The sequence below is a fragment of the Falco peregrinus genome, chromosome 1 (assembly GCF_023634155.1).
Source record: "Falco peregrinus isolate bFalPer1 chromosome 1, bFalPer1.pri, whole genome shotgun sequence".
NCBI classification, from domain to species: Eukaryota; Metazoa; Chordata; class Aves; order Falconiformes; family Falconidae; genus Falco; species Falco peregrinus.
Genome location: NC_073721.1, coordinates 71020083 through 71034352, shown reverse-complemented (window position 1 = coordinate 71034352; position 14270 = coordinate 71020083). Strand labels below are relative to the sequence as shown.

General features: G+C 34.5%; 1 protein-coding gene across 5 annotated transcripts in view; it reads right to left on the bottom strand.

Moving 5' to 3' along the window:
* Positions 1-14270, bottom strand: part of STRN3 (striatin 3) — a 66823-nt gene that overhangs the window by 16775 nt on the left and 35778 nt on the right. For 2 of the 5 annotated variants that reach the window (XM_055795141.1, XM_055795138.1), the window contains exons 8-10: positions 12339-12449; positions 5804-5944; positions 29-162 (exon numbers count right to left, since the gene is read on the bottom strand). In XM_055795141.1, coding sequence (XP_055651116.1) covers positions 29-162; positions 5804-5944; positions 12339-12449 — 386 coding nt within the window. The remainder of the gene's footprint in view (positions 1-28; positions 163-5803; positions 5945-12338; positions 12450-14270) is intronic. The other 3 variants (XM_055795153.1, XM_055795146.1, XM_055795158.1) reach the window with 3 other exon arrangements.

The following is a 14270-nucleotide window of genomic DNA, read 5'->3' as shown; positions in this document are numbered from 1 at the left end:
AAGAATTTTAAAATAAAATTGCACTTACATCATAACTATAGTCTGCATCATTTGTTACTGTCAAGTCTGCAAGGTCTCCAAGGCCCAGTACACTTAACAACACATCATCAGAACCCATAATAAATGACTTGCCTCCTCCAGGTGGAAACGTTATTGGCTCAGCTACAAAGAACAAAACAGTTTCTTTAAGTCTCAATATAATTCAAACTGATTAAAAACTGCATTATTCATCACTTAAAACCAAAGCAGTTTAAACTGAACTTACATGTAGTACATACTGCCCCAACCAAAAAACAGAGAACATGAAGACACGCACACAAGTGCAAACACACACACATATATATTAAATACACAATTCTTATATCATGCTTTGTCATTTGATTTCAACTTACTTTACAGAGGTGTTCAACAGTACTGATGAGTGACTTGACTGACATTACTTTACATTGCAACATCAAATATATGTCCTAGGTCTCCAAATTCTTGGCTAAATATTTCATTCACTACATCATGCTAGCTGTCTTCTATCCACTTACAAATAAGTCTCTGTGCTTTATTCTACTCAAATACCTCTACTTTCATGTATAAGTATTTTTCATCTCTCAGGCTAAAGGCCTCCTGCAAAATATCTCTTCTACTTTGATTCTTTTAGATGATTACAAAATGAAAACATCTGTTATTCATTATTTCCCTCACTTTCTCAGCATGATTCTGGCATCTAATTTAAAATACACTCAAATTATATTTATCTTAGCTAGCTATGACTTCCCCAAATTAAAATTCAACATCTCTGTTAATTATAATTTAGAATGAATACATGTTATATATAAACATTCATTCTGAATTCACATCTGAATAATAAAGCTTCAAATACTGACTCACATGCTTTATACTCTTCAGCAATTCTGTGTATCTCCTTCTACCCACAAATATCAATTTAGCAGTAAGGAACAGAACTAAAGGCTTACACATTGTAATACTTTAGCATATCTAAGAAGCTGCTTTAACATCAGTATTCCCCTCTGTGCAAAAATTAAGACACTTGTTAGGTAGCGTACTTTAGCTATATGTGAACTTCAGCTAAGTGCAAACATGTCAAATACGATTTAACATATTTTGCATATCTTTTAAAAATTAAACTTGCCTGACTTTTGGATTTCACTGATTTGGCAGAGTTAACGGTCTCATTTTAATGCCACCCCTTGATCCTAATCCTCTCAGAAAAACCTTGAAACTCAGAGAAAATAAAGTTTCCAGATCTAAAAAACATCCATATCCTGTTTTGTTTCACAAAAATAGCTCCAAACAAGAGGACTAATAATCAACACATTCCTGTTAGCAACATGCATCTTTATTAGTCTGTTTCGCCACTATCTGAATGGTAATCTAGTTATGTTCCACTCCAGCTGAAGAAAAGGAACTAAAATCAGGTATAGTTACAGATGTCTGGCATCACTGCTACGGCTACTCAAAGAGGACCAGCACAGCTAGATGCAAAAAATCACTCCAAGAATTAAACAAATTCTAATGCTTGAGAACTACAGTGCTATTAAAAAAAAGTAACATTACTAGCACAGGCAACACAACTGTATGTGAGAATCTAAGAATATAATCTATGTAAGAATGAAGACCATTGCTCCTACAATTGCATAAAAAGAGCAAACAGTATTCCAACTAGGCACAACTGCCTCTTTTTAAAACATTCACAATCCCTACAAAGGTCTTGAATCACCAGAATGCTACATCAACAGCCAAAAAATAGCTTACCATGCCCTTATATGAATAAGCTTTTAATTTCCATTAATATTTTACCAAAACTCTCCATTTGACAGTCCTATTCCAAACCCCTCTTATTCCAGAAAAAGCCATATTCCTGGAAAATACTCATTTTCCACGTTCTCACCTATTCCCCTTATTAATGGGTTTGGGCTATTTTGAGGGGAGTGACGGGGTATCCAGTCATCCATGCTTATTAGATGAGATCAGAATTTCTAAGGATTGATTCCTTAGTGAAAGTGTCTGAGCTGAGCCTAAAAGGAGGTACAAACAATATGTTTGTTTGTATGAAGCTAGAAATAAAAATAACATCACAAACTATGTCTGGGTGAACCTAAATTGTGAAAGTCTCAAATTAATATCAATTGGCCCTGCAGTTACTTCACAGACCAAGCTCTTCCTGGTTCTTTTCTGACAGAAAAAGTGTGGGAGAAAAAAAAAATTATAAAGGCTACAAAAGAAACAGAGAATGTTTTTTAGAGTTTTGTTGCTGTTATCAATGTCTGGTTGGTTTTGTGGTTTGTTATTTTTTTCTTTTCTTTTTTACTCCCACAGGAAGACTCCAATACTTTTCTTTGGAATTTCCAAAAATGGCTCACCTCGACTGTCTTGGCAAGGTCCCAGCCGCCCAAATACAAGTAGCCGTTTACAGCCCAAACCTCCCAAGTCATTACAGAACAGAGCTGATGACGACTGGGGCAAGGAGGTAATATGTTCATTTTAAAATTGACAGCACTTTCCATTCCTGTTGTAATGCTGGGACTCCTGTCTGGTCTTTAGGACAGGCCCACACAAGGTTTAAGTATGCCCTTAACATGTCATACCAATTCTTTGTGAAAATAACGTCACCTGTCCTTAACAGATCCACTTTCATAAGCTTTATAGTAAAAATGAAGTGATACCACAAGAAAAACACTACCACATCAAGAGTCTACATGATAAATCTATCAAGCTTTATTTCCAGAGGTGAATATCCCTTTATTTAAAGCTTCAAAAGTAAATGTTATCCAAAATTTAGAAGCATATTTCACAATACTAAATGTGCCAATATCTATGTGTATGTTGTATAACTATATTTTATTTGCACATTTTATTACTTTAAAATAAGACATATTCAAAGTTTAAAAATGGTTGGCAAGCTGTTTTTATAAAAAGAAAAGGCAGGAAAGTAACACAATGAAAGATGATGTTATAGCTACTAAAAGACCCATGACTCTGCACATCAAAAACAATGCAGTTATATGAAATTGGTAATTTAATAATTTACTTGAATGCTTTAATCTTTAAAAAAATCAAGTATTTTTGTAATACACACAGTACAATATTATCCTCATAGCATAGTAAGTAAGTATAACTGAGATTGCAATCAATAATTATCAAGTAAAAATGTAAGCGATAGTGTAAGTTTCTTTGTAGGTGAAACTAGGCAAAAAAAATGCAGTTATTAAATATTTGGTCAGCCAATCCCAACCAGCTCTTCTTACCTCAAGTTCTTGACATCATACATAATAACTCAAAATCAAACAGTAATATTTGTACAGACTGAAACTGCTTTAATCTCTAATCAGAGATGTATCTTCATGTGCGCTGTTATTGTCTACTATACAACAGGGACATCTTAATCTTCTTTTCCAGAAAGTTCATATGTGGTACACCAAAAGCAGCTGTTAATGCCTGGGCAATTAATGTTACTGCTATTTTTTTGTCCATCTGTAGATGGACACCCCCACAATCAATAGATATTAAAAGAGACAAATAACGTCAATAATGATTCTCCATACAATACACTGGATGGAGAATCATGCTGCAGTTGATTCTGTTTCTGAAGGTCATGCCAGTATGGTGAAATAGAACCCCCAATTTCTTATGCCCAAAACTATCAAGTATAATTATGGCATAACAATTTTATAATCTTAATTTAACCAGGCATTTGAAAGTTAAAAAGAAAACCCCAGCAAACCAGAAACACATCTTCAGAGGTATAAGAGATACATTCCCAGCCAACTAGAACCATAGTTTACTTTCCTGCCTGAACCCTCTCCTCCCTTGAAGAAAAAAAGTGAGCTTAACAATACGTTGTTCTCTGTAAGAAAACAAAACTATCAACCACCATCTCAGAACTGTAACACTTCAGAGTCTGACATAAACCTTAGGTGCAGTCACAAGAACATTATTGCTTGGCAACATCCATCAGCAATAAGCCAGTGTGTCCCAGCAAGAAAGCCTAAAGTTATTGACAAAAAACTTAGCTTTTAAAACACAGCTGAGTAAATAATTGAGCAAAATCTGCATTTTATGATAACGAAGTATTTGGCCTTGTTAACAAGACAGACCTAGAAGGAATTCAAAGACAACACTAAGTCTGTCTGCTTGCAGCTTTGGACTATACAGTACAGACAAAACCTCAAAAAGCCACAGTTTTCAGGATAGACTTTTTGATTGAAAAGCAATTTGCACTCTAATATTTAATTTTAAAAGTTATGCAGAAACCACAATTAGCAGATCTGATTGTAGAGATATTCTACTACTACTCATAATGATCAATGCCCAGACTACACTGATAAGCTGAAAACATACAAACACATTAAGTATCATGAAAATAAAATTATGAAGGCAGATATTATTTGAAAATAGTGTGGACAATCTTTATTTGAAGTATAGCACAGTAACTGCGAGAGGAACCAGGCAACAGAAGTCCACCCATCAAGTTCAAATTTAGCATCTATTTCTTTAGAAAGATTTTGTCCAGTATTATTTTAGACATCAAGTCTCTAAAAGAGATAACTGCTATATGGCCATCCTTAAAAATGAACATGTGTTACTTTGCCAAACATGTATGGCCTAAGAAAAACAACCTAAGACAGACTGAGGGAGCTGTAACTGTAGGGTCACATGCCCTTAATACCTTAACAAGGCTAAAAGGCAACCTAAAGCATGTAAATACTAAACCTAAATACAACCTAGATGTACGTGCACAAGTTTTATCACGTGAAACTTCACCACTAGGTTTTTCAATTGCTCTCCACAGGTGAATGTGATCCTGGTTCATCTTTAAGTCATAAATAAAAAAAAGATGAAAAGGAAGGCAGTAAAAGAGAAGGTGGGAAGACACACACTTTATTAAAATAATAGTTTGGGAAAACAACAAGAAACTTCCCTGCAAAATTCTATTTTTCCACTTGCCTGATGGCAGGCATTTGTGGGGGCAGGGGTGAAAAAGAATAGGAGAACCAACAGATTATCAGGACCAGTAATAATGCAAATTCTTCCCACTTCTGCTACAACTGACAGCATGCCAGGACTTCCGGGTCAAAGATCATCAATGAGAATTCTGAATGAGTATGTTCTGAGTAGAGGACAGAATTTCCATAAAGGTATTCTAATCTCAAAGTTAATACAAGGAAAATCATTCCTTCAAAACCCAGAACTTTAAGCCAAATACATGATTCTGGACTATTTCGATAATAATTTGCCACTATCTTCCATTGCCTAAGATAATCCTGAAACTGAAACCAATACTTTGAAAAGAAATAATGTCTTTGTACATTTGTGTATACAGACAAAGAGAATTTTTTTTTTAAAATAACATTAAACTTGAGAAAGAGACAAGTCAGTCTCATAACTTAAATAAAAACTTTTAAATTTCACTTTAAAATGCAAACTATCAAATATTAATACTCACCTTTTTTTTCCTCTCAATCAATAACACCCTATTTGTAAAACGTTTTGCTAATGGGGCAGGGTGGGGGTGTGTGCCTGCAAACAGGGATTTAATAGTAATAATAGTTCCAGAACACACTGCTGTACATGAAGTTGTTTTAAAATACTTATGAAATAATGGTGAGTTACAGTAAGCCACAGAATGTCAAGCCATATTCTTATAAAACCATTTGGGAAGAATTGCAAATAAAATAATAATGTGGCAATCTGCAATTGCATTAAGCTTTATAGAGGGGACAGTAAATTACAGTGTGTGCTTTCTAAAAGAAATCTCCTGAAATATAATAAGTAGCTGAATTTTTTGTACCTTCCTCTGCTCTTGCACCTTCATGATCAGTCATTCTAGAAGAGGGTGACCTAGATTGATTAATGATTCCTGAAGGGATGTGGGGTATCTCATCATCGCCCAGATCAGCTATCATGTCGTGAAGTTTTGTCCTGTTGACTCCTGTAAATTAACGTCAGCAGCAAAGATTCATTTGATTGCTACCGCTTGACTTGACTGAAGTCTAAAAATCCATTAAACTAATTAAACAAGAATAATTACTGACGGGACCTCCTTAAAATAAATACAATGCTTTGCTTTTGTCTTTGTATATTAATAAAAATTGATCTTTTGGAAATCAAAAGAAGGATACAATAAATCAAATCTAAAACTACATGCAAACAGTTTTAATTCACTAAATCAAAGAATAACTCCTTTGTGTTCTGTAGATCTACTCTACAATTTCCTGCAGGAGAGAAAAAAAAATATAATCTTACAGCCCTACTAAGAAGGCAAATGTCAAAAGAACATCAACTACTAAACAAAATACATACGAATTAAACATTTGCTAATAGTATTATACTAAACAATTTAACACTGAAAACCAGAGTGCAAATAAAATATAAGCTTAAAAATGAGGGGAAAAGTACAGACAACTCATAATGGGGGTGCAACAAACAATTAACTTTCACCGCTTCTGAATGTTATTTAAATTGTATAAAGTGTTTATTAAACACAAAAGCAAGAATGCTTCTACCACTGTATGAAACTGCAGATGTGTATTACTTTTATTACACAAGTATGCCTCTAGAAACAAAGCATACTGCATTATATGTGCATTAAATTCATAATGTTGACATTAGCAAACAAGAATAGCCTGTTAGAAATTTAAATTTTTTAAAATTAGTAATTCCTTCTTCCACCTTACAGCTTGCAGGTCAAAGTGAAGGCTCAACCATAAAGTGAATTTTCAGTAACAGAATTTCTTTAAAGAAAACAATCAACAACAATGCAAGACATTTAAAATAAAACCCCTACTGCCGTGCTGCCAAAAGCTATGCTTTTAAACTTGCTAAAACATAAGCGTTCACCATCTTTAAAAGGGCATATTAGAACTTAATTATTAAATATATCAATTTTTTAGTAAAGTAAACATTAGCAAACAATTTCTTATACCCTGAAGTGACATGTATCACTTTTATTAAAAAGGAATTAGGAACTTAAACAAAAGCTTTATCCTCAAAACAGTAAAACACTAGCATTACAGACAACTTAGCAAAAGCAGAACCACTCAAACAGTTAAACACTAAACCACACTTTCAAGTAATACCGGATCATTTCAATTTTTAGATCTCACTGACAAAAGGTTCAAATTGATGTGTCCACAGACAAGTATCCACACCAATAATTGAATTCTCTGGAGATAACAGAAAATCCTCTGGGGAGAGGAATGGCAATGAAAAATATTTCTGGATGTAGAATCACACTACAAATATACCATGCATACCCCAAGAGGGATGCCATACAACTCTTTTCATTAATACTTGCATAACATTTTAATTTTGCCAAAAAATATAGAACTCTCATTTTCTGTTTTGTGCTTTTAGTATTTTTCTTTATTTTACAGAACACACTATTCCAATTGAATCTATGAAGGCTGCTACCCAGAAATCGTTTGAGAATACAAAAGGCTTCCAAAATTTTCCCTTATGCAACAAAACAGATTTCTTCAGTGGTTAAGTTTCATTTCACTCACATGTAGAAGTGAGTCTAGAAACTTGTGATCTCATCTGATGAAGCGAGTGTAAAACAATAAAAATGAGGAAAGTCTTTTTTGCACTAACATTTTTTTCTAATAGCCACTAGACTACTAGGATTTCATTTCAAGTGTACAATACTTAACTGCAGTCAGCAGGTGCAATCTCATATTTATATATATATATATATATAAAAAATTTCTTAATATGGCCAGGTCTCTACCATGCTGACCACAAAGCTACCTTTTATCTATATTCCAGTTGGCTGTCAGCCAGCCACCTACAGCAAGCAGCAGCAGATACATTCTTGAAGATACTGTAGAGTAATCAATAAATGATGGGATAAAAGTCTGAGTGGTACCCTAAACTGTTTAATATACCCTTTGGTTGCCAGAAGAAAACCTATTTTCTTCTCCATGACAGAATGCATGAACACATGGATGGAAAATGCCAAAGATGGCTTATGAACTCTTACTCACATCCAAACTGAAAGCATCTTTTGGAGGTGCTTTCACACCAAATGCATGGGTATGAGAAGTTTGTCTCAGAGCACACTCAGTAGTAACTAGACGCAGCTCCCCTGCTCTGCTACCTTGAAACTGCCAGTCATTTAGCATGTCACTGTTTAGGGGACTGATACTGATGCACTTGCCTTTTAATGTTTTTCAGTATGTTTAGTCATTTCTTGTCCTTCAGAGGCTTAACCTCTGAACAGCCCTCAACCCATAATACAATACAGACAAACTCCTTTCTGAAGTTTACAAAAGAGCAACTGTTGTTCCCAACAACAACTCTGTTATTTCATGCTGAAAGATGTCAATATTCAAGATTGTGCCACTATCGCAGAAAACTGCGGATTTCAAGTAAGTGCAAGTGTACCTTCATATAACTCTTGAAGTATTTTAAATATCAAAAGAGATTTTAAAGATAAGGATGTGTTGCCTCTGCATAAGCAGCTATGTTCAGTTCTATGACTGTGTTTTGTCAAGAAAACACTAGAACAAAAATAAATCGAGAAACATGAACCTGTTATGAACAAAAGCAAAACACATACAATCCCATCTCAGTGTATCCTCCTTTGGAGATCAAAAGTGAAAAAATTAGTTGAATATTCAGTGCTTAAAAATTGTAGCCTGAGAAGCTGTAAGCACGTTTCTTTTAGCTCCAAGATGTAATAGCCCAAGTCTGAATATAACACAGGGATCCTTGTATATCCTACAGGTGATGGTAATGAAGATGGCAAAATCCAAATCCATTTTCATGCCTACTGACTTTTACGCTGTATTTCCAGAATCAAGGCTAGCAAAGTGAGTGGGACAGATAGTTTCATAAATACAGAAAAATTAGACTGAGGGGAAAGGGGCAAGAAAGTAAAAAAATTATTAATGTTTCCAAGGAAACTAAGGAAAAGCAGTAAAAGGATCTTCATTTTAACAGTGATGTACATACACAATGCAAGATGTGAAAACTATTTTTCAAACTGCTAAGAACACATTACACTGACCTGATAGTACAAAATGAGATATGCATCATCATCACTACTACATTCTGAAAGTGTGACAGACTGTATCTGAAAAGCAGTAATCTGCTGATTTACCCACCAAAAAAGATCAAACTTGGGCAAGAAACTGGCCTTAAATTCAGCATATGACTATAAAAGGTAAGCCTGGTTTTGTAGACATCAAACCTAACTCCTTACCTATTTAGCACAATGAAGTCCAGGACAGGTTGTGGTTGGGGTTTTTTTGGTGTTATGGTTTATTTTTTTTAATATAAGAACTCTTCAATAAGCAGGTTTTGGGTTATTTTACAGTACAGCTGATGTTTTAAAGGCAATTAGAGTTCGGGGTGGTTTTTGGTTTGTTGTGAGGGTTTGTTTTTTTTTGTTTTAAAAAAGATCATAAGGAAATAGTATTTCTACCTAGATGGTGACTATTATCATGACAGAAAGCCTCCCTAGCGCCCCATGCCCCGCCCCCCCAAGTGTATTATATTATGAAAACGTATTGACAGAGTATGACCTACACTTAAGTGTTCCACCCAGAAAAACATACAAATGCAGATTACAGAAGTATCAAAATAGAATCCAACCTACTCCTGTTCACTTACTTATCTCTCATTTGGAATGAAAGTTACCATACCTGGGCCAGGGCTATGAAGACCCTGTTAAGAAGATGTCTATATACAGATTATGGCAGTTATCAGAAGCATATCCAACAAAAGAACCCACTAGAATGTCTGCCTGTTATGCTGTTCTCAAAGTATTGCAAGAGGTGATAGTCAAGGTACGTATATTTGATCTTCATGATGAGACACGTATTGCCATGCAGATAAATTCTGATACTGCTCAAAATACGTTCTGATAAAAGTCTGACAATATGCTGAAGAGTGAAGTAAGAGCCGAATATTCAGAATGATGTTCACGAATGATCAGACAAGAGAAGCAGGAATAAAGAAGCCTTCAACATTATTTTCAGTCTCAGAATATTAAAAAGCTGAGGGAAAAAGTCTACGAATCAAACAATTTAAACAAACCTGCCCAACCTTAAACATATACTTTTACTGTGTGTGGAGTTCTCATTCAATTAGCTTAGCGATTTAGAGGCCAATATTTAATCAGAAACTACTGTCATAAATGTGGCACGAGTGCAGAATCCCACAAAGCACCCTATGAGATTACCTATACGAGCTCAGAGTTTCTCAATGGAGAATTTGAATTTACAACCCAAAATTTTAAACAGTGACTTACGTGACCTCACAGCACTGTGATGCACAGCAGTGTCCTAAATATCCCCTCTACGTGAACATTAGCAGGTTTCAAAATTACTTTAGGTTAAGAACATACTCCTTTTAAGCTTTGATAGCGGAACACACATTATCAAAAGACAACATACGTCAAACAATAACTGATGGCCATCATGTCATGCCATTCACGGTACAAAACATGTTATACCTTGCTGAATGGCAGGAAAGTGGACAGGAAAGAAAGTTTTGATAATAACATTGCACAGTTTTAAATTTTGCAACAGGACATTTTAGAGAGAATCATCATTATTTATTTTAAACAATGCTGACAACAAATTTAAGTCTGTAATGTATACCATTCAAATGCCAATTTTTGACAAATTAGCTATTTTTGATAGAGGAAAATTATGCTCCTCTTCTGGAAATTTTAAGATTTACAGATGGAAAACCAAAAGGTTACAGAAATTCTTGACTGCATAGCAACCAAGGAAGCCACAAGTGCAGCAAAGATGAAATCCTTTCTAGATGATCCAAAATAATGCCACTATAACAAATCTGGAGACCCGAGAAGAGTTTTTCCACACAATTTATAATCTTGGAACAGCATTACTTGATCCTGTTTTACAGCTGCTTTGCCTTGCATAAGCCAGAAAGTAGAAATTAATTGGTGTGATGGCTGTGAAAAGATTAGAATCAAACCAGAAGTACGGTTTCAAGAACTTTCTGTATGGGATAACCTAAAGGCACAATTTTTGAGAGAAGTATGAAAATCCCCCAAAGAATGACTTTCTTTTTTCCAGAACTCAAAACATTTGCTGTTATTCTGCACTTCCAGAATAACACTGGAATGTTATCTGGAATTCCACTGTGCTTCCAAGAGTCTAAATTGTGAAGTTTAATAAGAAAATTACAAACAGAAAGTCCCATTTTAGTATTAAAAGGAAATTTCTAACCCTACAAAATACTTTCTCTGAATGTTGTACCAACTGCTGATTTACATCCAGATTACTATTGTAAATTCTAATAAAACCAAAGACTAGGCAAAAATCTTTACTTCAAAGATTTTCTATTCAAATGTATGTGTGTACATGCAAATCATGCAAAATTGCTGACAAAACCAATCAACATGCGCTAACTGAATTTTAATTTATTAGATGTTACAAGTAAATTCAAATCTTGATAATTATAGAATTATTCTTGAAGTGTTATATTTTAATTATCATTTAATTTAGTTAGTACATATTCACACAATTTTTCAAATAGAGAGAAAAAAAATTTTACTAAATATTGCCAGAAACAGAAAAGTATGTTATAACATACTTTCAAAAAAAAAACTGCAATCAAGGCAGCTTCTCGAGAGTGATATTGAGTCCACCAAGAGCTTTGTGTAGTTGATGACATACAAAAGCACTTTTACCAGGTACTTCAATATCGAAGTTCAGTTCAACATACATAGTTCAAATAGGTCAACTGGTTTGAAAACCCTTTGAAAGTAAAGAAGTGCCAACCAAAATGTGGTAACTGCACAGAGAAGTGAAGGGCACCGTAAAATAAAGATTATATCCTAAAGAAAGCCACAAAAAAAGTTTGTATTTGCATTACAGGCATTTTTTAATTCGCATTGCCTTAAATTGTAAAAATAATTACAAGCCCATAAATACCAATTACAGCTTGATTCAAGCTCATGTTAAAAAACTAAATAACACCCCCCCACAGTACGACAGTACTATACTTTAAGAAGCAGATAAAGTTTACATCTTTCAGAAAACTCCTCAGAGTAGCAATATCCTCAAAATGCAAGTTGTTCATTATTTTTACACTCACATTTCAAAGCATTAAGCTCTTTACCCATTTAACCTTAAATTTTTATGTTTTCAACATTTCTCATCTATGAAATAGCTGTCAAAGGTTTTGACATATTCACATTCAGCAGCTAGAAAGTTAAAGTTGGTTGCCCCCATTACAGAAAACGATGCTTAATGAAAAACACAAAAACAGAACTTGTGAGAAAAAAATGTCCTCTATAGAGATAGGCAAAAAAGCGTTGCATTACAAGATTCAGAATCTGCACTTACTCTTTACCCCTTTCTTCCCCTTTCGTTCCTTCTTGTACTGTTCCTTCAGTTTACTTATTAGTCCCTGGTCTACATCCCAAACCTCAGCAGTTGGGGACAGGTCATCTTTGTCTACATGCAGCATATTGTTAAAAGAAAAAAAATCAGCAATTGGCAATGCAAGCTGTTGGCGATTTACTATTATAGCTGTATAAGAGCATTAATGAAAGTTCTTAAGAAATCTTTACTTTAAAGGTGCAGTCTCAGTTGTAAGTTTACAAAATACTAAGTTTCATTTCATACAGTTTTCCAAGGCACTGTATAGTATCAGTTACATATTTGAAAATTGTATGTTAATTTGTTACTAAGGAGCAAACAAATTAAGCTTCATAAGTAATTGTTTATGTTAAGATACTTCAAAATACACAAAAATTCATTTGTTTTCAGAAACAATTACTGCATCTTTAGAAAGACAATGTTAAGAAATTATTCAGCCAGTGTTGAATAAGCAAATAAAAGTATTCATGCTACATATCTCATGAAAATGCAAGCTGAGTAAGTCAGTGCCAGTTTATTCGTGAAGACCACCATGCATCCTCTCACACTCATTCTACATGCACAAGAAAGAAATTTTAGTCCTACACAGAACAAGGGAAACATGTCTATAGGTACAGGTTTTTACATAAAGATGAAGAAAAGTAATTTCATAGGTGAATAAAGTGTCATCTCACTGCATTCCAGCAATTAAATTACAATTAGCAGAAATACAACATTCCACAGTAGTTTCAGAAGACACATCTTTCTCTGTTTGACCAATATTGCAGAGTTAATTATTCTCCAAGAAAAGTCAAGCCTCCACTTCTCTAAACTATCCATCTCAAACATGTCTAGAAATATAGAATTAATAAAAGAATTAACTCGTTTCTATGACAAGATAAATGTAACATTTGCAGCAGCACTTTTGCTGGGCAACAGCTAAACTTGGTTTGTATGCCAGTTAAGCTTATGCTCGCAAATTCTTTAGGCATAAAATAATAAAACTAAGTTCCTCATTTGCCAACTTCCAATCATATCTACAATATCAGTGTTTCTATAAAATAGCACTTTTTGAAGTTATAACCATCACAGTCATGAAAGTGCACAAGCAGAGCCATACACAGTAGAAACAAAGAAACATGAATTTAGGATGCAAACCAGTAGGCATTATTCCAAGTACATGTTTCATGACAAAACATGACAACAAATGAGAAGATATCCTAGGATACTGATGCATCTACCATCATTCAAAAAGGGCTGATCAATGACAAAGAGAAACAATCTTCAAAGAGGTGGAATACAGAAACAGCAAGGGTGGGAAAGGCGTGAAACGGGCACCATAAGGGCACAGTCCCCTAGCTGTCCACAAAGAACTGCGAAGAGGGGAATGGAGCAATGACATCCTACACCAAACTGCAGCTACAACTACCAAACTGCAGACACAAAGACCTCAGTATTTATGGTCGCAGGGCCAAAACACTGACAGAGAAGACTAGTGATTTGTCAGGTGATGCAAGAGGCACAGAAAGGTAAGTCAGAGGATATGCCCAACCAAAAGAGGAAGGAAATCAGGAAAGACAATTAAAAAAATCCAAACACCTAAAACCCAATGAAAGAAAATTAATTTAAGAACATGTTAAAATTAAAAAAAATCCAGAGCACCGTTAATAAAAGGAAAATAATCAGCCAGATTTGAGGATTGCAGAGAAGGATTCAAGAATTAAACTGGACTAGAAGCTGACCATATGTAACAGCAATGCAATGCTTGTTGTACAAAATAAAATACCCCACAACAAAACTGTCATTCTGGTATGTTTTTAAAAGTGTGGTGTATTAAACTAGGAGTAGTCTACATAATTCATCGATGGTCACAACAAAACTGAAGTAACACGTTCAGTCTGTGTTCTACACTAGAAG